Here is a 26,675-nt window from a genome sequence, read left to right on the forward strand (position 1 = left end):
GTGTGTGATACTGACACTCCAGTCTGTCCAGGGTCTGTCACACTGACACTCCTGTCTGCCCAGGGTCTGTCACACTGACACTCCTGTCTGCCCAGTGTCTGTCACACTGACACTCTTGTCTGCTCAGTGTCTGTCACACTGACACTCCTGTCTGTCCAAGGTCTGTCACACCGACACTCCTGTCTGTCCAGTGTGTGATACTGACACTCCAGTCTGTCCAGGGTCTGTCACACTGACACTCCTGTCTGCCCAGGGTCTGTCACACTGACACTCCTGTCTGTCCAGGGTCTGTCACACCGACACTCATGTCTGCCCAGGGTCTGTCACACCGACACTACTGTCTGCCCAGGGTTTGTCACTCTCACACTCCTGTCTGCCCAGGGTCTGTCACACCGACACTCCTGTCTGCCCAGGTTTTGTCACACCGACACTCCAGTCTGCCCAGGGTCTGTCACACCGACACTCCTGTCTGCCCAGGGTCTGTCACACTGACACTCCTGTCTGCCCAAGGTCTGTCACACTGACACTCCTGTCTGCCCAGGGTCTGTCACACTGACACTCATGTCTGCCCAGGGTCTGTCACTCCGACACTCCTGTCTGCCCAGGGTCTGTCACACTCACACTCCTGTCTGCCCAGGGTCTGTCACACTGACACTGTCTGCCCAGGGTCTGTCACTTCGACACTCCTGTCTGCCCAGGGTCTGTCACTCTCACACTCCTGTCTGCCCAGGGTCTGTCACACCGACACTCCTGTCTGCCCAGGTTCTGTCACACCGACACTCCTGTCTGCCCAGGGTCTGTCACTCCGACACTCCTGTCTGCCCAGGGTCTGTCACTCCGACACTCCTGTCTGCCCAGGGTCTGTCACTCCGACACTCCTGTCTGCCCAGGGTCTGTCACTCCGACACTCCTGTCTGCCCAGGGTCTGTCACTCCGACACTCCTGTCTGCCCAGGGTCTGTCACTCCGACACTCCTGTCTGCATAGGGTCTGTCACACTGACACTGTCTGCCCAGGGTCTGTCACTCCGACACTCCTGTCTGCCCATGGTCTGTCACTCTCACACTCCTGTCTGCCCAGGGTCTGTCACACTGACACTGTCTGCCCAGGGTCTGTCACTCCGACACTCCTGTCTGCCCAGGGTCTGTCACTCTCACACTCCTGTCTGCCCAGGGTCTGTCACACTGACACTGTCTGCCCAGGGTCTGTCACTCCGACACTCCTGTCTCCCCAGGGTCTGTCACACTGACACTGTCTGCCCAGGGTCTGTCACTCCGACACTCCTGTCTGCCCAGGGTCTGTCACTCCGACACACCTGTCTGCCCAGGGTCTGTCACTCTCACACTCCTGTCTGCCCAGGGTCTGTCACACTGACACTGTATGCCCAGGGTCTGTCACTCCGACACTCCTGTCTGCCCAGGGTCTGTCACTCTCACGCTCCTCTCTGCCCAGGGTCTGTCACACTGACACTGTCTGCCCAGGGTCTGTCACATCGACACTCCTGTCTGCCCAGGGTCTGTCACACCGACACTCCTGTCTGCCCAGGGTCTGTCACATTGACACTCCTGTCTGCCCAGGGTCTGTCACACCGACACTCCTGTCTGCCCAGGGTCTGTCACATCGACACTCCTGTCTGCCCAGGGTCTGTCACACCGACACTCCTGTCTGCCCAGGGTCTGTCACATCGACACTCCTGTCTGCCCAGGGTCTGTCACATCGACACTCCTGTCTGCCCAGGGTCTGTCACATCGACACTCCTGTCTGCCCAGGGTCTGTCACACCGACACTCCTGTCTGCCCAGGGTCTGTCACATCGACACTCCCGTCTGCCCAGGGTCTGTCACACTGACACTCCTGTCTGCCCCGGGTCTGTCACACTGACACTCCAATCTGCCCAGGGTCTGTCACACTGACACTCCTGTCTGCCCAGGGTCTGTCACACTGACACTCCTGTCTGCCCAGGGTCTGTCACACTGACACTCATGTCTGCCCAGGGTCTGTCACACTGACACTCCTGTCTGCCCAGGGTCTGTCACACTGACACTCCTGTCTGCCCAGGGTCTGTCACACTGACACTCCTGTCTGTCCAGAGTCTGTCACACTGACACTCATGTCTGCCCAGGGTCTGTCACACTGACACTGCTGTCTGCCCAGGGTCTGTCACACTGACACTCATGTCTGCCCAGGGTCTGTCACACTGACACTGCTGTCTGCCCAGAGTCTGTCACACTCACACTCCTGTCTGGCCAGGGTCTGTCACACTCACACTCCTGTCTGGCCAGGGTCTGTCACACTGACACTCCTGTCTGGCCAGGGTCTGTCACACTCACACTCCTGTCTGGCCAGGGTCTGTCACACTGACACTCATGTCTGCCCAGGGTCTGTCACACTGACACTGTCTGCCCAGGGTCTGTCACTCCGACACTCCTGTCTGCCCAGGGTCTGTCACTCCGACACTCCTGTCTGCCCAGGGTCTGTCACTCCGACACTCCTGTCTGCCCAGGGTCTGTCACTCCGACACTCCTGTCTGCCCAGGGTCTGTCACTCCGACACTCCTGTCTCCACAGGGTCTGTCACACTGACACTCCTGTCTCCCCAGGGTCTGTCACACTGACACTGTCTGCCCAGGGCCTGTCACTCCGACACTCCTGTCTACCCAGGGTCTGTCACTCCGACACTCCTGTCTGCCCAGGGTCTGTCACTCTCACACACCTGTCTGCCTAGGGTCTGTCACACTGACACTGTCTGCCCAGGGTCTGTCACTCCGACACTCCTGTCTGCCCAGGGTCTGTCACACTGACACTGTCTGCCCAGGGTCTGTCACTCCGACACTCCTGTCTGCCCAGGGTCTGTCACTCCGACACTCCTGTCTGCCCAGGATCTGTCACTCCGACACTCCTGTCTCCCCAGGGTCTGTCACACTGACACTCCTGTCTCCCCAGGATCTGTCACACTGACACTGTCTGCCCAGGGTCTGTCACTCCGACACTCCTGTCTGCCCAGAGTCTGTCACTCCGACACTCCTGTCTGCCCAGTGTCTGTCACACACACACTCCTGTCTGCCCAGGGTCTGTCACACTGACACTGTCTGCCCAGGGTCTGTCACTTCGACACTCCTGTCTGCCCAGGGTCTGTCACTCCGACACTCCTGTCTGCCCAGGGTCTGTCACTCCGACACTCCTGTCTGCCCACGGTCTGTCACTCCGACACTCCTGTCTGCCCAGGGTCTGTCACTCCGACACTCCTGTCTGCCCAGGGTCTGTCACTCCGACACTCTTGTCTGCCCAGGGTCTGTCACTCCGACACTCCTGTCTCCCCAGGGTCTGTCACACTGACACTCCTGTCTGCCCAGGGTCTGTCACTCCGACACTCCTGTCTGCCCAGGGTCTGTCACTCCGACACTCCTGTCTGCCCAGGGTCTGTCACTCTGACACTGTCTGCCCAGGGTCTGTCACTCTGACACTCCTGTCTGCCCAGGGTCTGTCACTCTCACACTCCTGTCTGCCCAGGGTCTGTCACACTGACACTCCTGTCTGCCCAGGGTCTGTCACTCCGACACTCCTGTCTGCCCAGGGTCTGTCACTCCGACACTCCTGTCTGCCCAGGGTCTGTCACTCTGACACTGTCTGCCCAGGGTCTGTCACTCTGACACTCCTGTCTGCCCAGGGTCTGTCACTCTCACACTCCTGTCTGCCCAGGGTCTGTCACACCGACACTCCTGTCTGCCCAGGGCCTGTCACACCGACACTCCTGCCTGCCCAGGTTCTGTCACACTGACACTCCTATCTGCCCAGGGTCTGTCACACTGACACTCCTGTCTGTCCGGGTCTGTCACACTCACACACCTGTCTGCCCAGGGTCTGTCACACTCATATTCCTGTCTTGCCAGGTTCTGCACGTTCACACTCCTGTTTGACCAGGGTCTGTCACACTCACTCTCCTGCCTGTCCAGGGTCTGTCTCGCCGACACATTTGTCTGTCCATTCTCTGTCACATCGACACTCCTGTCTGCCCAGGGCCTGTCACACTGACACTCCTGTCTGTCACACTGACACTCTTGTCTGCTCAGTGTCTGTCACACTGACACTCCTGTCTGTCCAAGGTCTGTCACACCGACACTCCTGTCTGTCCAGTGTGTGACACTGACACTCCAGCCTGCCCAGTGTCTGGCACACTGACACTCTTGTCTGACCAGGGTCTGTCACAGTGACACTCCTGTCTGTCCAGGGTCTGTCACACTGACACTCCTGTCTGCCCAGGGTCTGTCACATCAACACTCCTGTCTGCCCAGGGTCTGTCACTCTCACACTCCTGTCTGCCCAGGGTCTGTCACACCGACACTCCTGTCTGCCCAGGTTTTGTCACACCGACACTCCTGTCTGCCCAAGGTCTGTCACACTGACACTCCTGTCTGCCCAGGGTCTGTCACACTGACACTCCTGTCTGCCCAGGGTCTGTCACACTGACAGTCCTGTCTGCCCAGGGTCTGTCACACTGACACTCCTGTCTGCCCAGGGTCTGTCACACTGACACTCCTGTCTCCGCAGGGTCTGTCACACTGACACTCCTGTCTCCCCAGGGTCTGTCACACTGACACTCATGTCTGCCCAGGGTCTGTCACACTGACACTCATGTCTGCCCAGGGTCTGTCACACTGACACTCCTGTCTGCCCAGGGTCTGTCACTCCGACACTCCTGTCTGCCCAGGGTCTGTCACACTCACACTCCTGTCTGCCCAGGGTCTGTCACACTGACACTGTCTGCCCAGGGTCTGTCACTTCGACACTCCTGTCTGCACAGGGTCTGTCACTCTCACACTCCTGTCTGCCCAGGGTCTGTCACACCGACACTCCTGTCTGCCCAGGTTCTGTCACACCGACACTCCTGTCTGCCCAGGGTCTGTCACTCCGACACTCCTGTCTGCCCAGGGTCTGTCACTCCGACACTCCTGTCTGCCCAGGGTCTGTCACTCCGACACTCCTGTCTGCCCAGGGTCTGTCACTCCGACACTCCTGTCTGCCCAGGGTCTGTCACTCCGACACTCCTGTCTGCATAGGGTCTGTCACACTGACACTGTCTGCCCAGGGTCTGTCACTCCGACACTCCTGTCTGCCCAGGGTCTGTCACTCTCACACTCCTGTCTGCCCAGGGTCTGTCACACTGACACTGTCTGCCCAGGGTCTGTCACACCGACACTCCTGTCTGCCCAGGGTCTGTCACTCCGACACACCTGTCTGCCCAGGGTCTGTCACTCTCACACTCCTGTCTGCCCAGGGTCTGTCACACTGACACTGTATGCCCAGGGTCTGTCACTCCGACACTCCTGTCTGCCCAGGGTCTGTCACTCTCACGCTCCTGTCTGCCCAGGGTCTGTCACACTGACACTGTCTGCCCAGGGTCTGTCACTCCGACACTCCTGTCTGCCCAGGGTCTGTCACTCTCACACTCCTGTCTGCCCAGGGTCTGTCACACCGACACTCCTGTCTGCCCAGGGTCTGTCACATCGACACTCCTGTCTGCCCAGGGTCTGTCACACCGACACTCCTGTGTGCCCAGGGTCTGTCACACTGACACTCCTGTCTGCCCCGGGTCTGTCACACTGACACTCCTATCTGCCCAGGGTCTGTCACACTGACACTCCTGTCTGCCCAGGGTCTGTCACACTGACAGTCCTGTCTGCCCAGGGTCTGTCACACTGACACTCCTGTCTGCCCAGGGTCTGTCACACTGACACTCATGTCTGCCCAGGGTCTGTCACACTGACACTGCTATCTGCCCAGAGTCTGTCACACTCACACTCCTGTCTGCCCAGGGTCTGTCACACTGACACTCATATCTGCCCAGGGTCTGTCACACTGACACTCCTGTCTGGCCAGGGTCTGTCACACTGACACTCCTGTCTGTCCAGGGTCTGTCACACTGACACTTCTGTCTGTCCAGAGTCTGTCACACTCACACTCCTGTCTGGCCAGGGTCTGTCACACTGACACTCCTGTCTGTCCAGGGTCTGTCACACTCACACACCTGTCTGCCCAGGGCCTGTCACACTCATATTCCTGTCTTGCCAGGGTCTGCACGTTCACACTCCTGTCTGACCAGGGTCTGTCACACTCACACTCCTGTCTTGCCAGGGTCTGCACATTCACACTCCTGCCAGTCCAGGGTCTGTCTCGCCGACACATTTGTCTGTCCATTCTCTGTCACATCGACACTCCTGTCTGCCCAGGGCCTGTCACACTGACACTCCTGTCTGCCCAGTGTCTGTCACACTGACACTCTTGTCTGCTCAGTGTCTGTCACACTGACACTCCTGTCTGTCCAAGGTCTGTCACACCGACACTCCTGTCTGTCCAGTGTGTGACACAGACACTCCAGTCTGCCCAGTGTCTGGCACACTGACACTCTTGTCTGACCAGGGTCTGTCACACTGACACTCTTGTCTGACCAGGGTCTGTCACACTGACACTCTTGTCTGACCAGGGTCTGTCACACTGACACTCATGTCTGCCCAGGGTCTGTCACACCGACACTACTGTCTGCCCAGGGTCTGTCACTCTCACACTCCTGTCTGTCCAGGGTCTGTCACTCCGACACTCATGTCTGCCCAGGGTCTGTCACACCGACACTCCTGTCTGCCCAGGGTCTGTCACATCAACACTCCTGTCTGCCCAGGGTCTGTCACTCTCACACTCCTGTCTGCCCAGGGTCTGTCACACCGACACTCCTGTCTGCCCAGGGTTTGTCACACCGACACTCCTGTCTGCCCAGGGTCTGTCACACCGACACTCCTGTCTGCCCAGGGTCTGTCACACTGACACTCCTGTCTGCCCAGGGTCTGTCACACTGACACTCCTGTCTGCCCAGGGTCTGTCACACTGACACTCCTGTCTGCCCAGGGTCTGTCACACTGACAGTCCTGTCTGCCCAGGGTCTGTCACACTGACACTCCTGTCTGCCCAGGGTCTGTCACACTGACACTCCTGTCTCCCCAGGGTCTGTCACACTGACACTCCTGTCTTCCCCAGGGTCTGTCACACTGACACTCCTGTCTGCCCAGGGTCTGTCACACTGACACTCCTGTCTGCCCAGGGTCTGTCACTCCGACGCTCCTGTCTGCCCAGGGTCTGTCACTCTCACATTCCTGTCTGCCCAGGGTCTGTCACACTGACACTGTCGGCCCAGGGTCTGTCACTCCGACACTCCCGTCTGCCCAGGGTCTGTCACTCTCACACTCCTGTCTGCCCAGAGTCGGTCACACTGACACTGTCTGCCCAGGGTCTGTCACACCGACACTCCTGTCTGCCCAGGGTCTGTCACTCCGACACTCCTGTCTGCCCAGGGTCTGTCACTCCGACACTCCTGTCTGCCCAGGGTCTGTCACTCTCACACTCCTGTCTGCCCAGGGTCTGTCACACTGACACTCCTGTCTGCCCAGGGTCTGTCACACTGACACTCCTATATGCCCAGGGTCTGTCACACTGACACTCCTGTCTGCCCAGGGTCTGTCACACTGACACTGTCTGCCCAGGGTCTGTCACTCCGACACTCCTGTCTGCCCAGGGTCTGTCACTCTCACACTCCTGTCTGCCCAGGGTCTGTCACACTGACACTGTCTGCCCAGGGTCTGTCACACTGACAGTCCTGTCTGCCCAGGGTCTGTCACACTGACACTCCTATATGCCCAGGGTCTGTCACACTGACACTCCTGTCTGCCCAGGGTCTGTCACACTGACACTCCTGTCTCCCCAGGGTCTGTCACACTGACACTCATGTCTGCCCAGGGTCTGTCACACTGACACTCCTGTCTGCCCAGGGTCTGTCACACTGACACTCCTGTCTGCCCAGGGTCTGTCACACTGACACTCATGTCTGCCCAGGGTCTGTCACACTGACACTCCTGTCTGCCCAGGGTCTGTCACACTGACACTCCTGTCTGCCCAGGGTCTGTCACACTGACACTCATGTCTGCCCAGGGTCTGTCACACTGACACTGCTGTCTGCCCAGAGTCTGTCACACTTACACTCCTGTCTGGCCAGGGTCTGTCACACTGACACTCCTGTCTGTCCAGGGTCTGTCACATTCACACTCCTGTCTGACCAGGGTCTGTCACACTCACACTCCTGTCTTGCCAGGGTCTGCACATTCACACTCCTGCCTGTCCAGGGTCTGTCTCGCCGACACATTTGTCTGTCCATTCTCTGTCACATCGACACTCCTGTCTGCCCAGGGCCTGTCACACTGACACTCTTGTCTGCTCAGTGTCTGTCACACTGACACTCCTGTCTGTCCAAGGTCTGTCACACCGACACTCCTGTCTGTCCAGTGTCTGACACTGACACTCCAGTCTGCCCAGTGTCTGGCACACTGACACTATTGTCTGACCAGGGTCTGTCACAGTGACACTCCTGTCTGTCCAGGGTCTGTCACACTGACACTCCTGCCTGCCCAGGGTCTGTCACACTGACACTCCTGTTTGTCCAGGGTCTGTCACTCCGACACTCATGTCTGCCCAGGGTCTGTCACACCGACACTACTGTCTGCCCAGGGTCTGTCACTCTCACACTCCTGTCTGTCCAGGGTCTGTCACTCCGACACTCATGTCTGCCCAGGGTCTGTCACACCGACACTACTGTCTGCCCAGGGTCTGTCACTCTCACACTCCTGTCTGTCCAGGGTCTGTCACTCCGACACTCATGTCTGCCCAGGGTCTGTCACACCGACACTCCTGTCTGCCCAGGGTCTGTCACACCAACACTCCTGTCTCCCAGGGTCTGTCACACTGACACTCCTGTCTGCCCAGGGTCTGTCACACCGACACTCCTGTCTGCCCAGGGTCTGTCACACTGACACTCCTGTCTCCCCAGGGTATGTCACACTGACACTCCTGTCTGCCCAGGGTCTGTCACACTGACACTCATGTCTGCCCAGGGTCTGTCACACTGACACTCCTGTCTGCCCAGGGTCTGTCACTCCGACACTCCTGTCTGCCCAGGGTCTGTCACTCTCACATTCCTGTCTGCCCAGGGTCTGTCACACTGACACTGTCGGCCCAGGGTCTGTCACTCCGACACTCCCGTCTGCCCAGGGTCTGTCACTCTCACACTCCTGTCTGCCCAGAGTCGGTCACACTGACACTGTCTGCCCAGGGTCTGTCACTCCGACACTCCTGTCTGCCCAGGGCCTGTCACACTGACACTCTTGTCTGCTCAGTGTCTGTCACACTGACACTCCTGTCTGTCCAAGGTCTGTCACACCGACACTCCTGTCTGTCCAGTGTCTGACACTGACACTCCAGTCTGCCCAGTGTCTGGCACACTGACACTATTGTCTGACCAGGGTCTGTCACAGTGACACTCCTGTCTGTCCAGGGTCTGTCACACTGACACTCCTGCCTGCCCAGGGTCTGTCACACTGACACTCCTGTTTGTCCAGGGTCTGTCACTCCGACACTCATGTCTGCCCAGGGTCTGTCACACCGACACTACTGTCTGCCCAGGGTCTGTCACTCTCACACTCCTGTCTGTCCAGGGTCTGTCACTCCGACACTCATGTCTGCCCAGGGTCTGTCACACCGACACTCCTGTCTGCCCAGGGTCTGTCACACCAACACTCCTGTCTCCCAGGGTCTGTCACACTGACACTCCTGTCTGCCCAGGGTCTGTCACACCGACACTCCTGTCTGCCCAGGGTCTGTCACACCGACACACCTGTCTGCCCAGGGTCTTTCACACTGACACTCCTGTCTCCCCAGGGTCTGTCACACTGACAGTCCTGTCTGCCCAGGGTCTGTCACACGGACACTCATGTCTGCCAAGGGTCTGTCACACTGACACTCCTGTCTGCCCAGGGTCTGTCACACTGACAGTCCTGTCTGTCTAGGGTCTGTCACACTGACAGTCCTGTCTGCCCAGGGTCTGTCACACGGACACTCATGTCTGCCAAGGGTCTGTCACACTGACACTCCTGTCTGCCCAGGGTCTTTCACACTGACACTCCTGTCTGCCCAGGGTCTGTCACACCGACACTCCTGTCTGCCAAGGGTCTGTCACACCGACACTTCTGCCTGCCCAGGTTCTGTCACACCGACAATCCTATCTGTCCAGGGTCTGTCACTCCGACACTCCTGTCTGCCCAGGGTCTGTCACACTGACACTCCTGTCTGGCCAGGGTCTGTCACTCCGACACTCCTGTCTCCCCAGGGTCTGTCACTCCGACTCTCCTGTCTGCCCAGGGTCTGTCACACTGACACTCCTGTCTTTCCAGGGTCTGTCACACTGACGCTCCTGTCTGTCCAGGGTCTGTCACACTGACGCTCCTGTCTGCCCAGGGTCTGTCACACTGAAACTCCTGTCTGCCCAGGGTCTGTCAGACTGACACTCCTGTCTGCCCAGGGTCTGTCACACTGACACTCCTGTCTGTCCAGGGTCTGTCACACTGACACTCCTGTCTGCCCAGCGTCTGTCACACTGACACTCCAGTCTGCCCAAGGTCTGTCAGACTGACACTCCTGTCTGTCCAGGGTCTGTCACACTGACACTCCTGTCTGCCCAGGGTCTGTCACACTGACAATCCTGTCTGTCCAGGGTCTTCCACTCCGACACTCATGTCTGCCCAGGGTCTGTCACACCGACACTACTGTCTGCCCAGGGTCTGTCACTCTCACACTCCTGTCTGTCCAGGGTCTGTCACTCCGACACTCATGTCTGCCCAGGGTCTGTCACACCGACACTCCTGTCTGCCCAGGGTCTGTCACATCAACACTCCTGTCTGCCCAGGGTCTGTCACTCTCACACTCCTGTCTGCCCAGGGTCTGTCACACCGACACTCCTGTCTGCCCAGTGTTTGTCACACCGACACTCCTGTCTGCCCAGGGTCTGTCACACCGACACTCCTCTCTGCCCAGGGTCTGTCACACTGACACTCCTGTCTGCCCAGGGTCTGTCACACTGACACTCCTGTCTGTCCAGGGTCTTCCACTCCGACACTCATGTCTGCCCAGGGTCTGTCACACTGACAGTCCTGTCTGCCCAGGGTCTGTCACACTGACACTCCTGTCTTCCCAGGGTCTGTCACACTGACACTCCTGTCTGCCCAGGGTCTGTCACACTGACACTCCTGTCTGCCCACGGTCTGTCACTCCGACACTCCTGTCTCCCCAGGGTCTGTCACTTTCACACTCCTGTCTGCCCAGGGTCTGTCACACCGACACTCCTGTCTGCCCAGGGCCTGTCACACTGACACTCATGTCTGCCCAGGGTCTGTCACACTGACACTGCTATCTGCCCAGAGTCTGTCACACTGACACTCATGTCTGCCCAGGGTCTGTCACACTGACACTGCTGTATGCCCGGAGTCTGTCACACTCACACACCTGTCTGGCCAGGGTCTGTCACACTGACACTTTGTCTGTCCAGGGTCTGTCACACTCACACTGCTGTCTGGCCTGAGTCTGTCACACTGACACTCCTGTCTGGCCATTGTCTGTTGCACTCACACACCTGTCTGCCAAGGGTCTGTCTCACTCACACTCCTGTCTTGCCAGGGTCTGCACATTCACACTCCTGCCTGTCCAGGGTCTGTCTCGCCGACACATTTGTCTGTCCATTCTCTGTCACATCGACACTCCTGTCTGTCCAGTGTCTGACACTGACACTCCAGTCTGCCCAGTGTCTGGCACACTGACACTATTGTCTGACCAGGGTCTGTCACAGTGACACTCCTGTCTGTCCAGGGTCTGTCACACTGACACTCCTGTCTGCCCAGGGTCTGTCACACTGACACTCCTGTCTGCCCAGGGTCTGTCACACTGACACTCCTGTCTGTCCAGTGTCTGTCACTCCGACACTCATGTCTGCCCAGGGTCTGTCACACCGACACTACTGTCTGCCCAGGGTCTGTCACTCACACTCCTGTCTGTCCAGGGTCTGTCACTCCGACACTCATGTCTGCCCAGGGTCTGTCACACCGACACTCCTGTCTGCCCAGGGTCTGTCACACCAACACTCCTGTCTCCCAGGGTCTGTCACACTGACACTCCTGTCTGCCCAGGGTCTGTCACACTGACACTCCTGTCTGCGCAGGGTCTGTCACACCGACACACCTGTCTCCCCAGGGTCTGTCACACTGACAGTCCTGTCTGCCCAGGGTCTGTCACACTGACACTCATGTCTGCCCAGGTTCTGTCACACTGACACTCCTGTCTGCCCAGGGTCTGTCACACCGACACTCCTGTCTGCCCAGGGTCTGTCACACCGACACTTCTGCCTGCCCAGGTTCTGTCACACCGACACTCCTGTCTGTCCAGGGTCTGTCACTCCGACACTCCTGTCTGCCCAGGTTCTGTCACACTGACACTCCTGTCTCCCCAGGGTCTGTCACACTGACACTCCTGTCTGGCCAGGGTCTGTCACTCCGACACTCCTGTCTCCCCAGGGTCTGTCACTCCGACACTCCTGTCTCCCCAGGGTCTGTCACACTGACACTCCTGTCTGTCCAGGGTCTGTCACACTGACGCTCCTGTCTGCCCAGTGTCTGTCACACTGACACTCATGTCTGCCCAGGGTCTGTCACACTGACACTCCTGTCTGCCCAGGGTCTGTCACACTGACACTCCTGTCTGTCCAGGGTCTGTCACACTGACACTCCTGTCTGCCCAGCGTCTGTCACACTGACACTCCAGTCTGCCCAAGGTTTGTCACACCGACACTCCTGTCTGTCCAGGGTCTGTCACACCGGCACTCCTGCCTGCCCAGGGTCTGTCACACTGACACTCCTGTCTGCCCAGGGTCTGTCACACTGACACTCCTGTCTGCCCAGTGTCTGTCACACTGACACTCCTGTCTGCCCAGGGTCTGTCACACTGACACTCCTGTCTGCCCAGTGTCTGTCACACTGACACTCCTGTCTGTCCAGTGTCTGTCACAGTGACACTCCTGTCTGCCCAGCGTCTGTCACACTGATAATCCTGTCTCCCCAGTGTCTGTCACCCTGACACTCCTGTCTGCCCAGCGTCTGTCACACTGATAATCCTGTCTCCCCAGGGTCTGTCACCCTGACACTCCTGTCTTTCCAGGGTCTGTCACACTGACGCTCCTGTCTGTCCAGGGTCTGTCTCACTGACGCTCCTGTCTGCCCAGGGTCTGTCTCACTGACGCTCCTGTCTGCCCAGGGTCTGTCACACTGACACCCCAGTCTGCCCAAGGTTTGTCACACCGACACTCCTGTCTGTCCAGGTCTGTCACACCGGCACTCCTGCCTGCCCAGCGTCTGTCACACTGACACCCCAGTCTGCCCAAGGTTTGTCACACCGACACTCCTGTCTGTCCAGGTCTGTCACACCGGCACTCCTGCCTGCCCAGGTTCTGTCACACTGACACTCCTGCCTGCCCAGGGTCTGTCACACTGACACTCCTGTCTGCCCAGGGTCTGTCACACTGACACTCCTGTCTGCCCAGGGTCTGTCACACTGACACTCCTGTCTGTCCAGGGTCTGTCACCCTGACACTCCTGTCTGCCCAGCGTCTGTCACACTAATAATCCTGTCTCCCCAGTGTCTGTCACCCTGACACTCCTGTCTGCCCAGCGTCTGTCACACTGATAATCCTGTCTCCCCAGTGTCTGTCACCCTGACACTCCTGTCTCCCCAGGGTCTGTCACACTCACACTCCTGTCTGGCCAGGGTCTGCCACACTGACACTCCTGTCTGTCCAGGGTCTGTCACACTGACACTCCTGTCTGTCCAGGGTCTGTCACACTGACACTTCTGTCTGTCCAGAGTCTGTCACACTCACACTGCTGTCTGGCCTGAGTCTGTCACACTGACACTCCTGTCTGGCCAGTGTCTGTCGCACTCACACACCGGTCTGCCAAGGGTCTGTCTCACTCACACTCCTGTCTGGCCTGTGTCTGTCACACTGACACGCCTGTCTGTCCAGGGTCTGTTACACTCACACACCTATCTGCCCATGGTCTGTCACACTCATATTCCTGTCTTGCCAGGGTCTGCACATTCACACTCCTGTCTGACCAGGGTCTGTCACACTCACACTTCTGTCTTGCCAGGGTCTGCAGATTCACACTCCTGCCTGTCCAGGGTCTGTCTCGCCGACACATTTGTCTGTCCATTCTCTGTCACATCGACACTCCTGTCTGCCCAGGGCCTGTCACACTGACTCTCCTGCCTGCCCAGTGTCTGTCACACTGACACTCTTGTCTGCTCAGTGTCTGTCACACTGACACTCCTGTCTGTCCATGGTCTGTCACTCCGACACTCCTGTCTGCCCAGGGTCTGTCACACTGACACTCCTGTCTGCCCAGGGTCTGTCACACTGACACTCCTGTCTGCCCAGGGTGTGTCACACCGACACTCCTGTCTGCCCAGGGTCTGTCACACTGACACTCCTGTCTTTCCAGGGTCTGTCACACTGACACTCCTGTCTGCCCAGGGTCTGTCACACTGACACTCCTGTCTGCCCAGGGTGTGTCACACTGACACTCCTGTCTGCCCAGGGTCTGTCACACTGACACTCCTGTCTGCCCAGGGTGTGTCACACTGACACTCCTGTCTGCCCAGGGTCTGTCACACTGACACTCCTGTCTTTCCAGGGTCTGTCACACTGACACTCCTGTCTGCCCAGGGTCTGTCACACTGACACTCCTCCCTGCCCAGGGTCTGTCACACTGACACTCCTGTCTGCCCAGGGTCTGTCACACTGACACTCCTGTCTGCCCAGGGTCTGTCACACTGACACTCCTGTCTGCCCAGGGTCTGTCACACTGACACTCCTGTCTGCCCAGGGTCTGTCACACTGACACTCCTGTCTGCCCAGGGTCTGTCACACTGACACTCCTGTCTGCCCAGGGTCTGTCACACTGACACTCCTGTCTGCCCAGGGTCTGTCACACTGACACTCCTGTCTGCCCAGGGTCTGTCACACTGACACTCCTGTCTGCCCAGGGTCTGTCACACTGACACTCCTGTCTGCCCAGGGTCTGTCACACTGACACTGCTGTCTGCCCAGAGTCTGTCACACTCACACTCCTGTCTGGCCAGGGTCTGTCACACTGACACTCCTGTCTGTCCAGGGTCTGTCACACTGACACTTCTGTCTGTCCAGAGTCTGTCACACTCACACTCCTGTCTGGCCAGGGTCTGTCACACTCACACTGCTGTCTGGCCTGAGTCTGTCACACTGACACTCCTGTCTGGCCAGTGTCTGTCGCACTCACACACCTGTCTGCCAAGGGTCTGTCTCACTCACACTCCTGTCTGGCCTGGGTCTGTCACACTGACACTCCTGTCTTGCCAGGGTCTGCACATTCACACTCCTGTCTGACCACGGTCTGTCACACTCACACTCCTGTCTTGCCAGGGTCTGCAGATTCACACTCCTGCCTGTCCAGGGTCTGTCTCGCCAACACATTTGTCTGTCCATTCTCTGTCACATCGACACTCGTGTCTGCCCAGGGCCTGTCACACTGACACTCCTGTCTGCCCAGTGTCTGTCACACTGACACTCTTGTCTGCTCAGTGTCTGTCACTCTGACACTCCTGTCTGTCCAAGGTCTGTCACACCGACACTCCTGTCTGTTCAGTGTCTGACACTGACACTCCAGTCTGCCCAGTGTCTGGCACACTGACACTCTTGTCTGACCAGGGTCTGTCACAGTGACACTCCTGTCTGTCCAGGGTCTGTCACACTGACACTCCTGTCTGCCCAGGGTCTGTCACACTGACACTCCTGTCTGCCCAGGGTCTGTCACACTGACAATCCTGTTTGTCCAGGGTCTGTCACACTGACACTCCTGTCTGCACAGGGTCTGTGACACTCACACTCCTGTCTGCCCAGGGTCTGTCACACTGACAATCCTGTTTGTCCAGGGTCTGTCACACTGACACTCCTGTCTGCCCAGGGTCTGTCACACTGACACTCCTGTCTGTCCAGGGTCTGTCACTCCGACACTCCTGTCTGCCCAGGGTCTGTCACACTGACACTCCTGTCTGCCCAGGGTCTGTCACAGTGACACTCCTGTCTGCCCAGTGTCTGTCACACTGACACTCCTGTCTGCCCAGGGTCTGTCACACTGACACTCCTGTCTGCCCAGGGTCTGTCACAGTGACACTGCTGTTTGTCCAGGGTCTGTCACACTGACACTCTTGTCTGCCCAGGGTCTGTCACACTGACACTCCTGTCCGTCCAGGGTCTGTCACACTGACACTCCTGTCTGCCCAGTGTGGTAAACCACTGTTTGTATTCCACTGTGTACATGCCTGGACATGCCTCGGCTGACTCCTCCCACAGGTCCTAGTATAAAGGTGACTGCTCCCCAGCCCTTGGTATCCTGGACCGGTCGACCACTCGAGGCAGACCTCCATTCTGTTGTTAATAAAAGCCTTTAGTTACTCTTCTAACTCTCAGTCTTTTATGAGTAATTGATAGCGCATCAATTTTATTAACAACATTTTTTATAATGGAGAAGATCCTCACACCAGCATGCCTGGACTTAGATCATCGGGAGGCGGACTCATCCACCAAGTTTACTCACTGGCTTAAGTGTTTCGAAAAATTCCTGACCGCCTCCGAAGCAATCAAATCGGACGAGGACAAACTGGATGTCCTGACCTCCAAAGTGAACCACCGAGTGTACTCGGTCATCCAAGACGCGACCTCGTACGCGGATGCTATCAAGCTCCTCAAGGACCAGTACACGCGCCCAGTGAACGAAGTGTACGCCAGGCACCTCCTGGGGAGTCGTAAACAACAACCTGGGGAATCGACCGTGGAATACCTTCAGGCACTGTCTGTGCTTGGCCGGGCCTGTGGTTGTAAGGATGTAAAGGCCGCCGTGTACACAGAGGAACTTATCCGGGACGCTTTTGTAGCGGGCCACAGATCCAATTACACACGACAGCGACTGTTGGAGCAGAGTAACCTCGACCTCAACAAGGCCTCTGAACTCGCACTATCGTTGGATGCAGCCTACCAGGGCATGGATGCCTACTCCTCTGCACCGTGGACGCCGCGGGGAATGACAGCCTGGGACACGGTAGGAACGCCTCATAGCGCCGTGCCACCCCAGCCACACCCCAACAACGGCCCAACTACCGCAGCAGTGTCCCAAGGCCAGACAGCAGTGCCCCAAGGCCAGAAATGCTACTTCTGTGGCCAGGCAAAACACCCCAGAGCGCGCTGCCCGGCGAAAAACGCGATCTGCTCGGGCTGCGGGAAGAAGGGACACTACGCTAGCGTCTGCAGGGCCAAAGCCACCCCGAACCCCAGCAGCGCCGCGTGTGGGCCATGCGGGCCGCCATTTTGGACCTCCCCGGCCGTGTGCGAATCACCGGTACAGCAGCCATTTTGGACGCCTCCAGCCACATGGGGATCATGGACGCCGCCATCTTGGACGACAGCCGGGATGCAGCAGGCCCCCGACACCGCCTCATCTGATACCCGCAGCGACACACCGACCCCTACGCTGGCATCCGTTACACTGGACCAAGCGAGACCGCACCAACTGGCCAGTTCCACAATGGACATTAAGGTAAATGGTCACGATACAATCTGCCTTTTTGACTCTGGGAGCACGGAGAGCTTCATCCACCCCGACACGGTGCGGCGTTGCTCTCTCCCAGTCCTGCCTGCGCAACAGCGGATTTCTATGGCCTCCGAGTCCCAGTCGGCGGACATCGGCGGCTACTGCGTGGTGACACTCGTAGTAGACGGGACCGTGTACGATCATTTTAAACTTCTGGTCCTGCCTGACCTCTGCGCTGCCGTCCTGCTGGGGTTAGATTTTCAGTGCCACCTTAAAAGTGTTACGATGGCGTACGGTGGACCCCTACCCCCACTCACAGTCCGCAGCCAGCAGCTTCCAAATTGCCCGCCGCGCACCAGGTGCAACCTCTCCACACTCAGAGTCACCCCCCCCCCACTGTTTGCTAACCTCACCCCCGACTGTAAGCCCATCGCCACAAAGAGCAGGCGATACAGTGCCGGGGACAGGGTTTTCATTAAAACCGAAGTGGAGCGGCTCCTGAAAGAAGGGATTATTGAGGGCAGCACCAGCCCCTGGCGAGCCCAGGTTGTGGTCGTTAAGACCAGCGAGAAGCAGCGCCTGGTCATCGACTACAGCCAGACAATAAATCGCTACACTCTGCTGGACGCCTACCCACTCCCCCGTATAGCTGATATGGTCAACCAGATCGCGCAGTACCGCGTCTTCTCGACCATTGACCTGAAATCAGCGTACCACCAGCTCCCCATCCGCCCTGAGGACCGCCAGTACACTGCCTTTGAGGCAAACGGCCGCCTCTATCACTTCCTTAGGGTTCCCTTTGGCGTCACCAACGGGGTCTCCATCTTCCAAAGGGAGATGGACCGGATGGTAGATCAAAATGCGTTGCAGGCCACTTTCCCATATCTGGACAATGTGACCATCTGCGGCCGTGACTTGCAGGACCATGACGCAAACCTCGAAAAATTCCTCCGCACCGCCCAACTCCTAAACCTGACATATAACAAGGAGAAGTGCATATTCCGCACAAACCGCCTCGCCATCCTTGGCTGTGTTGTGGAACACGGAGTCATCGGCCCCGACCCCGACCGGATGCGTCCCCTTATGGAACTTCCACTGCCCCACTGCCTCAAGGCCCTGAAGAGGTGCCTAGGGTTTTTCTCCTATTACGCCCAGTGGGTCCCCTACTATGTGGACAAGGCCCGTCCGCTGATCAAGTCCACCTCTTTTCCCTTGACGGCAGAGGCCCGCTTAGCCTTCCACCGTATCAAGGAGGACATTGCCAAAGCCACCATGCACGCAGTGGACGAATCCATCCCCTTCCAGGTGGAAAGCGACGCGTCCGACTTTGCCCTGGCCGCTACCCTCAATCAGGCGGGGAGACCCGTGGCCTTCTTTTCACGAACCCTCCAAGGCCCGGAGACCAGACACTCCGCTGTTGAGAAGGAGGCCCAGGCGATTGTGGAGGCTGTGCGTCATTGGAGGCACTACCTGGCCGGAAAACGATTTACCCTGCTCACTGACCAGCGTTCAGTTGCTTTTATGTTTAACAACAAGCAGAGGGGCAAAATCAAAAATGACAAGATCTTGAGGTGGAGAATCGAACTTTCCACCTACAACTACGAGATCTTGTACCGGCCCGGGAAGCTAAATGAACCCCCGGATGCGCTATCGCGTGGCACCTGCGCCAGCGCGCAGATCGATAGACTACGGGTCCTCCACAATGACCTCTGCCACCCGGGGGTCACCAGGTTCTTCCACCTCATCAAGGCCCGCAACCTGCCTTACTCTATTGAGGAGGTCAGGACCATGACCAGGAACTGCCAAGTCTGCGCTGAGTGCAAACCACACTTTTATAGACCAGACAGGGCCCACCTGATAAAAGCCACTCGCCCCTTCGAGCGCCTGAGCGTTGATTTTAAAGGGCCTCTCCCCTCCTCCGACCGCAATGTGTACTTCCTCAATATTATTGATGAGTACTCCCGTTTCCCGTTCGCCTTCCCCTGCCCGGACATGACCAGTGCCACGGTCATTAAATGTCTGAACAACCTCTTCACCCTGTTCGGCTTCCCCAGCTATATCCATAGCGACCGGGGCTCATCGTTTATGAGCGACGAACTCCGTCAGTACCTGCTAACTAGGGGTATTGCCACAAGCAGGACCACCAGTTACAACCCCCGGGGGAACGGACAGGTGGAAAGAGAAAATGCGACAGTTTGGAAGGCCGTCCTGCTAGCCTTAAAGTCTAGGGGCCTTCCAACCTCCCGCTGGCAGGATGTGCTCCCCGATGCGCTCCACTCTATTCGGTCACTGCTCTGCACTGCCACTAACGCCACCCCTCATGAGAAAATGTTCGTCTTCCCAAGGAAGTCCACATCAGGGACATCGCTACCGCCATGGCTGACGTCCCCAGGGCCGGTCCTACTGAGAAGACACGTGAGGACCCATAAAACGGACCCCCTGGTCGAGAGGGTCGACCTCCTCCACGCCAACCCCCAGTATGCTTACATCGCATACCCGGACGGGCGGGAGGACACAGTCTCCATAAGAGACCTTGCACCCTCGGGGACCACAGTAACCCACTACCCACTACCACCCCCCCCCACGATCCGATATCCAGCCCCAGCAGACGGCAGGCCTGGGCCCCGCGACCCGCTCGACATCTACGAGGACGACACGCCTGTGCCACAGCCTACGCTGGACTCGACGCCAGAAGCTTCACTACCCCTGCCGTCGCCACGCCGATCACAGCGGCAGACAAGACCTCCGGAGAGACTCCAATACACTAACTTTTAATACACTTCACCCCGCCGGACTCAATTTTAAACAAGGGGTGAATGTGGTAAACCACTGTTTGTATTCCTGTTTGTCCTGTTTGTATTCCACTGTGTACATGCCTGGACATGCCTCGGCTGACTCCTCCCACAGGTCCTAGTATAAAGGTGACTGCTCCCCAGCCCTTGGTATCCTGGACCGGTCGACCACTCGAGGCAGACCTCCATTCTGTTGTTAATAAAAGCCTTTAGTTACTCTTCTAACTCTCAGTCTTTTATGAGTAATTGATAGCGCATCACCCAGGTTCTGTCACACTGACACACCTGTCTGTCCAGTGTGTGTCACACTGACACGCCTGTCTGCCCAGGGTCTGGCACTCCGACACACCTGTCTGCTCAGGGTCTGTCACACTGACTCTCCAGTCTGCCCAGGGTCTGTCACACTGACACTCCTGTCTGCTCAGGGTCTGTCACAGCAACACCCCTGTCTGCCCAGGGTCTGTCACACTGACTCTCCAGTCTGCCCAGGGTCTGTCACACTGACACTCCTGTCTGCTCAGGGTCTGTCACAACAACACCCCTGTCTGCCCAGGGTCTGTCACACTGACTCTCCAGTCTGCCCAGGGTCTGTCACACTCACACTCATGTCTCCCCAGGCTCTGTTCCTCATGTGTGGAGCAAGCTCGCTCTGCTCTCAGGTTTTGTTCCAGTTTCTGTTCCACATCACAGCTCTTGATTCTTGTTTTTCACAGAGTGGAGACCGACGTCCACAACAGCCCAGTTAACCTCCGCTGTGACTGCGGCATCACACCGCCCAAAGCACCAGACCCCCAGCACTCACCCACCAACAATCTCTACCGACAAACTAGGTCAGGGAACAATCCTAATCATCAGAGCGGTGCTGGCACTCGGAATGCTGGCCATTGTTTGGCTCATTGGAATCTATCTCATGAAGAGGAAAGAAGTTACCGGTAATCTGATTTCTCTGACATCATCGATATTTGCAGCATTGTGTTATTTAGTGTTTATTTTAAAACACAGCTGGGCGGGTGGGGGCAGGGTGCAGCGTGTTGAGAATTTCATTATAGCCCAGTAATGGGTGCTAACTTTAGAAAAGTTTGAGATTTAGCGCCCAATGAATCAGACTGCATGCAAAATTCAGTCTCATTGCTGAAAGAAATGATTGGGGCACTAAATCAAGTGCTAATAGCCTAGCTCAGTGGTGTTAAACTCAAAGTGCTGACCAATATCGGGTGCAGTCAAATCGCAACTCATCATCGCCACAGGCTTTTCCCAGTACTTAAAGGGGAAGTTCATTGATGCTGCAGCAGCTCATTTTCAGCAATGCTGGCTGTGCACCTGCCTCAGCAAAGAGGAGGAGCCGGAGGACTGAAGCAGGTGTGCTTATGGCAGATCCACCTCAGTCGGGTGCTCGGGGTGATTGAATGCTTCACCAAATGCTACATACCACCGTCTGAACCACAAGTTTCACACACTGCCCAAAGCACCAGACCCCCAGCACTCACCCACCAACAATCTCTACCGACCAACACTCACACCCACATCTCATGCCTTGCACACAGTGACAGCTATTCAACTATGGCAGGCCCCAGGGTCATTGGTTGTTGGAATGATTGTGATATGTGTGATATGACTATGCATAAATTTATTCATGGAGTTTGCAATATTTTGTGGTCTCTCTCATTTCAATTTTGCATCCAGGAGGATGCTGTGATATGGCATGACAGAGGGATGGCATGATGGGCATGTGGTGAGGAAAAGTGATCTGTGTTTAAGTCATCCAGGTGTGATGCTGATGGTCTGTTTGGAGGATGTGACAGAGTTCTGTGACCACCACCTTGGTGGTGCGGAGCCATCTAATACACTGCTCCTCACTTCATTGAAGGCAGGAGAAGTGCTGTAGGAATACCCTCGGAGGGTAAGGCCTCCTGTTGAGAGCCCTGATGGCCCTCCTCCTCCCTCTGGCCACATGTTCCAGTCTTTCCCGCTGCCTCCGCTCCCTCCGCCGTAGATCCTGGGGGGTGAGGTCGACTGCCAGTACTGCCCCCATTAATGTAACCAAGTGTAGCACTTTGATATGTTGTCAGACTCAATGTAACTAATTTTCAGTCGCCACAACACTCCTGAAACGAAAGAACCTTTATATGACTGAATTAAACTGTTGCACAATGTCAAACTGACAAAGAAGCAGTGAAACAGCTCGAACCTGACTCATTGCTCATGATCCCTTTAAGTACTGCCCCTGGAGCCGGCAGCCACCTGCTTCATGCCTCCTCTCCGTGTCACTGTGTCAGCTGTGGCTCGCTTCTGAGTCAGAAGGTTGTGGGTTCAAATCCCACTCCAGGAACTTGAGCACATATAGCTAGGCTGACACGAGGTGCCGTCTTTCAGATGAGACATTAAACCGAAGCCCCGTCTGCTGTCTCAGGTGGATGTAAGAGATCCCGTATACTATTTCGAAGAAGAGCAGGGGAGTTCTCCCTAGTGACCTGGGCAGTATATTTATCCCTTAACCAACATAACAAAAACAGATTATCTGGTCATTATCACATTGCTATTTGTGGGAGCTTACTGTGTGCAAATTGGTTGCCACGTTTCCTACATTATAACATTGACTGTAAAGCGCTTTGAGTCGTCCGGTGCTCGTGAAAGGCGCTGTATAAAGGCAAGTCTTTTTTCTTTCTTTTATCGTAGCGAGGCGCTAAGGCAGGGGGCAAAAATGAATTTGGCAGATCGGGTGCCCAGTGACACTGACATCACGATCCGCCTGGCGTTGAAGTCCCCAGCGGTGACTGTTAGAGGCAGCGATAAGGTGGGGGTGGGGTGGATTTGGTGTGCGGTGCTGCATTCGCCTCGCCCCGGCGCTACTGCATCAGCGACCCATTGGCGCCCCCGCCAGGCGCCAATGGGAGGCGCGAACCAACTGAATTTCTTCCCCAGTGTTCCTGAATAAAACCAGTGCCCCACTCTGCTCTACTATCAGGGTCTCTGTATGACACGGCTCCCGACCTCATTACAGCCTTGGTCCAAACATGGACAAAAGGAGCTGAATTCCAGAGGTGAGGCAAGAGTGACTGCCCTTGACATCAAGGCGGCATTTGACCGAGTGTGGCATCAAGGAGCTCTAGTAAAACTGAAGTCAATGGGAATTGGGGGTAAAACCCTCCTCTGGCTGTAGTCATACCTAGCACAAAGGAAAATGGTTGTGGTTGTTGGAGTACAATCATCACAGCCCCAGGACATCGCTGCAGGAGTTCCTCGGGGCAGTGTCCCAGGCCCAACCATCTTCAGCTGCTTCATCAATGACCTTCCCTCCACCATAAGGTCAGAAATGGGGATGTTCGCCGATGACTGCACAGTTTTCAGCACCATTTGCAACTCCTCAGATAATGAAGCAGTCCATGCCCGCATGCAACAAGGCCGGGACAACATTCAGGCTTGGGCCGATAAGTGGCAGGTAACTGCAATAGCGCATGGACTGCAGCGGTTCAAGAAGGCGGCTCACCACCACCTTCCAAAGGGCAATTAGGGATGGGCAATAAATGCCGACCTTGCCAGCGATGCCCAAATGCCACGAATGAATTTAAATAACTGCGTGTCCACCCTGCTGTACTATCGCCGTTCCTGCTTGTTGTCTCTTGTTCTTCAGACAGACGTTTCATTCGATAAACCTTGTCATCACTTGCAGGTTCTCCCGATGGAAGGTTGAGGGAGGAGACCAAACAACAGACAAGGGTATCAACCTGAAATCACCCCAAGTAATCTGAGAATGAAGGGCATGGCCGTATTTACTGTTGAGCTGAGCCCCACAAAAACACAGGATCGCTCACCATCACACAGCAGGGTGAGACCCTCGACAGACCACACATTGCAGACACAATTTTAACCGATCCGTCCCGAGTGACTGGAGCCTGAAATTGGGCGGGGTGTATACTGGACATCCAACCACAACTCAAACCCACCCCATTTACAAAACAAGGGTTAGAGCAAATTTAGGGTTCCCTTTAATACAGACCCTCTGTGAAACACACCCCTCAGTCTAACACTCCCTGATACCCCACTCCCTATTCAATTAAGACTCATACCAACAGCCCCTGTATAACACACCCCTCACTGTAACACTCCCTGATATCACACTCTCTCTCTCTAATACAGACTCATACCAACAGCCCCTGTATATCACACTCCTCACTGTAACACTCCCTGATATCACAGTCTCTCTCTAATACAGACTCATACCAACAGCCTCTGTATAACACACCCCTCACTGTAACACTCCCTGATATCACACTCTCTCTCTCTAATACAGACTCATACCAACAGCCCCTGTATATCACACTCCTCACTGTAACACTCCCTGATATCACACTCTCTCTCTCTAATACAGACTCATACCAACAGCCCCTGTATATCACACTCCTCACTGTAACACTCCCTGATATCACACTCTCTCTCTAATACAGACCGATATCAACAGCCCCTGTATATCACACTCCTCACTGTAACACTCCCTGATATCACACTCTCTCTCTAATATGGACCGATATCAACAGCCCCTGTATATCACACTCCTCACTGTAACACTCCCTGATATCACACTCCCTGATATCCCACTCCCTATTCAATACAGACTCATACCAACAGCCCCTGTAAAACACACCCCTCACTGTAACACTCCCTGATATCACACTCTCTCTCTAATACAGACCAATATCAACAGCCCCTGTATATCACACTCCTCACTGTAACACTCCCTGATATCACACTCTCTCTCTAATACAGACCAATGTCAACAGCCCCTGTATAACACACCCCTCACTGCACTCCCTGATATCACACTCTCTCTCTAATACAGACCGATATCAACAGCCCCTGTATAAGACACCCCTCACTGTAACACTCACTGATATCAGAATCTCTCTCTAATACAGACCCGTATCAAAAGCCCCTGTATAACACACCCCTCAGTGTAACACTCCCTGATATCACATACTCTCTCTAAGAGAGATCGGTACAATCAGTCTATGTGGAATATCCTGGTGTTATCTCTGCAGACCAGGATCCAGTTTCTAACTACATGGTCTAATCTCATCACTTCGATTGTACATATTCTTTAGCAATGTTTTGCTGTCATGGTGACGTATGGAACTGTTTCATAAATAAATGTATTCATAATCGGCACAAACATATCTACAAATACAATCCAAAGAATGATCACACCTTACAGCTCATTGGCCCTCGAAGGTGGATGAATTCAAGCAGTGTTGGTGCTGTTATTGTTGCTCTTCCCACAGTCTACTTTCAGTCCACTGTGTTTGGTGATTTCATGTAGATTTCTTGATGCACCTTTTTGTATATCAGTGGAAAGTTATATCGCGGTGCATCGTTTGCAGGGCTTTTGTTCCCCTTAAATTCATCCGCTTCTAAGCATTCAGCCTTCGGGCGGGGTGGGGGGGTGGGTGCGGTTGCTGGTGGTTCCGCCCCTCGGCGCACGATGGTGGGGATGTTAAAAAAATGCGGAGGCTCCCCACTGGGCCTTTGCTGAGTCCATGCCCACTCTAGTGCGCTCCCTCAGCGTGCCAGCCCCGGACCGCGGAGTGCCCGCCAGTCTGCCACCCCTCCCCACCGCGCCCCCCGCTCGCGGGCAGCCGCTCGCTCTGGAAGGCCGGCAGGTTGCGGGCGGACCCCTATCTCCGTCGATCCCCGAGGCGATGCCCTACCGCTGGTCTCTGCCTGCCTAGGTTTACCAACACCCCCAGGATTGCAGCAAGCCATTAGGAAGGCAAGTGGTATGCTGGCCTTCATTATAAGAGGATTTGAGTACAGGAGTAAAGAAGTCTTACTCCAAATATATAAGGTCTTGGTGAGATCACACCTGGAGTACTGTGTACAATTTTGGTCTCCTTACCTAAGGAAGGATATACTTGCCATAGAGGGAGTGCAACGAAGGTTCACGAGATTGATTCCTGGGATGGCGGGACTGTCGTATGAGAAGAGATTGAGTAAACTAGGCCTGTATTCTCTTGAATTCAGAAGAATGAGAGGGGCTCTCATTGAAGCATACAAACTTATTATAGGGCTTGATAGGGTGAATGCTGGGAGAATGTTTCCCTTGGCTGGGGAGTCTAGAATCAGGGGCCACAGCTTCAGGATAAAGGATAGGCCATTCAGGACTGAGATGAGAAGAAATTTCTTCACACAGAGGGTGGTGAATCTTTGGAATTTTCTACCCCAGAGGGCAGTGGAGGCTCAGTCATTGGGTATAGTCAAAACAGAAGTCGATAGATTTCTGACTAGTAAAGGCATCAAGGGATATGGCGATAGGGCCGGTGAATGGAATTGAGGCAGAAGATCAGCCATGATCTCA

At 56.0% G+C, this 26,675-nt stretch overlaps 1 protein-coding gene across 2 annotated transcripts in view; it reads left to right on the forward strand.

Moving 5' to 3' along the window:
- Window positions 1-25,739, forward strand: part of LOC147090662 (paired immunoglobulin-like type 2 receptor beta) — a 35,638-nt gene extending 9,899 nt beyond the window's left edge. Inside the window, exons 2-3 of one of the 2 annotated variants that reach the window (XM_085977437.1) lie at window positions 21,040-21,258; window positions 23,997-25,739. In XM_085977437.1, coding sequence (XP_085833563.1) covers window positions 21,040-21,258; window positions 23,997-24,055 — 278 coding nt within the window. In that variant the 3' untranslated portion in view covers window positions 24,056-25,739. Of the gene's footprint in view, window positions 1-21,039; window positions 21,967-23,996 lie in introns of those variants that run through there. The other variant, XM_085977436.1, reaches the window with a different exon arrangement.
- Window positions 25,740-26,675: the final 936 nt, after the last annotated feature.

The sequence above is a fragment of the Somniosus microcephalus genome, unplaced genomic scaffold (genome assembly GCF_052327205.1).
Source record: "Somniosus microcephalus isolate GS21.2 unplaced genomic scaffold, FLI_Smic_1.0 unresolved_chr4, whole genome shotgun sequence".
Lineage (NCBI taxonomy): Eukaryota > Metazoa > Chordata > Chondrichthyes > Squaliformes > Somniosidae > Somniosus > Somniosus microcephalus.